Genomic DNA, 4,054 nt, shown 5'->3' on the forward strand with positions numbered 1-4,054 from the left:
CAAAACACACATTCGACTGAGTTGAATAAAGATTTCAAACTTGACTCGACTCAATTATAGTCTCAACCCTCTACTAGTTGCCCATAGTTTCACTAAAGCAGAATTTGATCAACTCAATCATAAGCTCAACTTTCAAACCATTCCCCGTGGTGTTACTAAAACAAAGTTCCATCAAGTCCAACTAAAATTTCAATCTTCATATAACATCCACTAAGAGCAAAATGAATTTTACTATGTATAAGTGAAAAGCTTTAGACATACATTAGTAAATTGTATTTTGTGCTCTGGGGACTGGCACTTTATGCATAAGGTACAACCTAATAAAGCACAAAGTTTAACATGGCCTTTTAGAATCTCACTATGCAAAATCAATGACTTTGTGTCTTTTTTCCCCTACTTCAAAGAATCAAACAGCTCAGGCAGTCAGGTAGGGCAGCTCACATTTTCTGTATCCACTAATACATTACTGGCAATAAAAACACAGAGATATCTGGCCAGCCAGGTCTGATCAAGCCTTTCTTTTTATTTGAACCCCAAACGTAAGGGCCCCTCACACCCATGTTCTTGGGTTCTGTGAGAGGAGGTAAATCGCGGAATGTGAGTGTTTTGCTATTTTTACAAAGGTTTATTCCTCTCGCCCAATTTGGGTATTTGCTGGGCACTACACCCACACTCAACCTTTCGACCACCGAGCTATGCCCCTGAGAGGGCATTAAGGCTTTCTTTTTCATTTCAGCAGTGGCAGAGAGAATAGTCCTGTCCTCAACACTCACCACAAAAGGATAAAGGGAAAGTACATCATCATTCACCTCTGATCAGATCATTCCAAAAATAGCAGCACTGTATTCACAGTGGAAAGTGCAAAACATCTCATTTTATTAAAATCAAGAAGCCAAGAAACTCACCACTGTCCATTAGTCACACCCATGGGCATAAGTTATGAAGATGTTGGCAGGAGGGCAATGAATACAATCGATGGGAAAGACATGTACGACAAGAATTCTTGAAATGAAGTTTTCATATGCAGGAGATGGTATTGGCTCTTTGATTCTACAACTCGGTAGCAGTTCAGTTGGTTGAAGGCCGCTTTGGTGTCTACATTTTACATCGCTAAAGGAAAACCAATCAAAACCCCCCGGGGCATAGGGAAAATCGGGGAGGTTCCTGCATCACTAAGGAAAGTAAGATCAAGGCTTTTGTGAAGCAAAGCAACTGGTTAACAATTACAATTACAATTGCGAGCTCCACAAGAATGCAGCAAAAGTCTAGCTCTAGGCCTCTAGTTTCAAGCATTTTCCTTTGCCCCCATATTCATTTACAAGGTAGAGTCTTCCTAAAAGGGTAGGGTCTATCAAGCCAATGCTCTTTCGGCATTTATTCAAAACTTTCAGCAGGAATCACTAGCAATGGGGTAATAAACATCATTTAACTTTTAAAAGGGACCATTCGGGTGCTTTTGTCCGCATTATGACTCTTCTTATGATGAACCAATACCTGAAAGTTGATATGTACGAGGGGCTCAATTCGTACCCAAACCATTTGGAGACGTGCTTTATTAGAATGGTGAAACTATAAGCTTCGGACCCCAACGAGCTTCGCCCTGGTAAAGGGAGGAGACAGTGACATAGTCTTCAAAACCCAAACCTTCTTTCTCCTTCATTGTATCGTCCTGTTAAGTTTGCACTTGGAGATGAAGATTGTATCTGAATAATTTAGGCTGCATAGCTTCAAGAGCTCAGAAGACTGTTGCTTTAACACCGGGCTGCAGCCACTTTGTATAACAAGCAGAAGCTTCGCTGCAAGGCCAGCATCCACTGCGACTGATGAGCACTCCTCGGGCGATAATTTACACACAGACCATAAAATTGAGAGAGCATACTGTGTACAGCTTTCGGAAACCTTCATAAGTAGTTTCACCATGGTCCGTATAGTATTTGAACAATCCTTCAAAGCCAATCTCCCTTCAGGCACCGAAGACAAGGAATCCAAAATAAACAGAGCGAGTTCTAGGCACTCCGGGTTCATACCTGGCAACAGTTCCATCAATTGAGGAATCGCTCCAATGCTAACAACCAAGCTTCGAACTTGTTTATGCGAGCAAATTAATTTGAGGAGTTGAAGACCATGCAAGTGTACAACCGGGTGCCTCTTATCCCTCACGAGCCTCATCAAAGCAATTAACAAACTATGACTCGAGACAATTTCTATCCGAAAGTCACTTTCCTCCATCAACAATTTAATCAATCTAGTGCAATTGACTTTGGTTTCTATAGAACCCTCGTTCAACATATCCACAACTAAAGAAATCTTGGAAGGCTCCATCAAATTCCTCCTCGACTCCGAATCAAGATTCAAATTAACAAGAATCGCAACTACCTCTGAGCCAACAGCATGAGAAGTAAAAGGACCGAGTAACGAGGAAAGCAGCGTTATCCCGCCTTCATCAACCACTGTCTTCCTAGCAGTGCCATGAGATGAAACGACTCGGTGGAGCTCCTTGAGGGCTTGAACTCGAGCCTGACCCTTTACCTTCTTCAAAGTGTCGAGAATCTCCAATGCCCTCCCTTGCACATCCTCAGACCTCTTCTTCATCTGCAAGTACTTCTGCCAAAACCAAGTGCAAATCAAATGGTAAAGGGTCTTGTTGGGAGTGAGTGTGTCATCCCAAAGCTCCTGCATAGTTGTGGGGCAAGTCAAGTGCCCCAAGCTGAACCATTTGAGAATGTTGGACCTCTCATAGGTCTGCCCAGTGCAAAGGGTCACAGGGTCCTGCATAGGCTCAAGCGAAATCGGGCAAATGAACACACTTGGAACCTCACCCAAATCCATCTCCTCTATCACCTTCTTTAGATCCATCTTCTCCCCAAACTCCACCGCCCCACCAAAACCACCACCACCACCTCCTCCTCCACCGCCTGCAATTCCTCCCAACACTCCATCCTTCACCGCCGTGTCCAGATCTAGAACATGGGCATCTCCGCCACCCTCAAACTCAACCAACCCACCCCTCCTTGAGGCCACATACATAGGCATTGTGAACCACCCTTTCACCCAAAAACACCAAATCCAAACGCAAAGAAAGCACAGCCTCCTCCTCAAAGCTCCACTCAGCACCAGCTCTCAATACAGCACATTAGTTCTGCAACGCCAAATGTGCATAGAAAGATATGATAAAAAATAATAAGTATCTCGCTTTCATTGACAATAACAGGCAACACACAATGCTCTCTTTCAAAGGGAACATCTTTTATCTCTCTCTCTCTCACTCACTCACTCACTTTATCTGATCTTCTCTTTTTCTGGTCAAAAGACTCATCACCATCACTATACATAAAATATACAGTATATATCAAAAAGGCGATACTGATTGAAAATCTAATTTAAAAAATTACACTGAACAGAGATCTGAACCATTACGAAAAACAATTGACACCCATATCAGAAGAACCCAGAAAAATGAAGAATTAGGGCATACCAGCAAGAATGAAACAGAGGGAGATGAGAGAGACGGAGACACATCCATTGCTAAAGACTGTTTTTTTTTCGAGATTTTCTTTCTTTTGGTTTAGCTGGAAAAAAATTTTGTCTTGAAAGGAAAATAATTACTCCGCATTTTTTTCTTTTATCTTTTTAATAAAATCTTTCGGATTACCGGAAAACGAAGGGCTATTGCCGGTAATTCATCCCCACGGTCCACACGCCGCACGTACATCTCGCCGTAATCTCCCGGGCTTGGATCTTGCTTCGGCATTGGCGCAATTATTAACAGCAGTGCGAAATGACATTTTGGCCCATGGGTAATTTGGGAATATTCCCTCCCTTTATTAAATATCCCTTTTCTCTCCATTACGGAGTTTATAAATGAGAAGTAGAATTGAAAATAACAAATAAAAGAGTTGGAAGAAAAAGAATAAAAAAATCCGAAGCGATGAAATGAACAGAACAAAACCTTACCCACTGTATACCAAAATTGAAAGAAAATGTCTGAATGGTGACAAAGTGGGATTAACATGATTATTGTTGAGCATATAATTATTAATGTGCAATCTAACTA

At 41.8% G+C, this 4,054-nt stretch overlaps 1 protein-coding gene across 3 annotated transcripts; it reads right to left on the minus strand.

The window, feature by feature from the left end:
- Positions 1–854: 854 nt before the first annotated feature.
- LOC109168870 (U-box domain-containing protein 30) lies at positions 855–3,574 on the minus strand. 3 transcript variants are annotated; one of them, XR_002052126.1, is made up of 3 exons: positions 3,476–3,574; positions 1,495–3,139; positions 855–1,164 (listed from the first exon to the last, which is right to left on the minus strand). XR_002052126.1 is itself a non-coding variant. In XM_019317723.1 (2 exons), exon 2 carries the CDS (start codon positions 3,031–3,033, stop codon positions 1,657–1,659), a length of 1,377 nt encoding a protein of 458 aa, XP_019173268.1. In that variant the 5' UTR covers positions 3,034–3,139; positions 3,476–3,574; the 3' UTR covers positions 855–1,656. The 3 variants fall into 3 exon arrangements, 2 of the variants coding, with proteins under 2 accessions (XP_019173268.1, XP_019173269.1); XM_019317723.1 differs by having other exon boundaries at positions 855–3,139; XM_019317724.1 differs by having other exon boundaries at positions 855–3,324.
- Between the last annotated feature and the right edge of the window lie 480 nt (positions 3,575–4,054).

Source organism: Ipomoea nil, unplaced genomic scaffold, assembly GCF_001879475.1.
Source record: "Ipomoea nil cultivar Tokyo-kokei standard unplaced genomic scaffold, Asagao_1.1 scaffold3231, whole genome shotgun sequence".
Classification (NCBI taxonomy): domain Eukaryota; kingdom Viridiplantae; phylum Streptophyta; class Magnoliopsida; order Solanales; family Convolvulaceae; genus Ipomoea; species Ipomoea nil.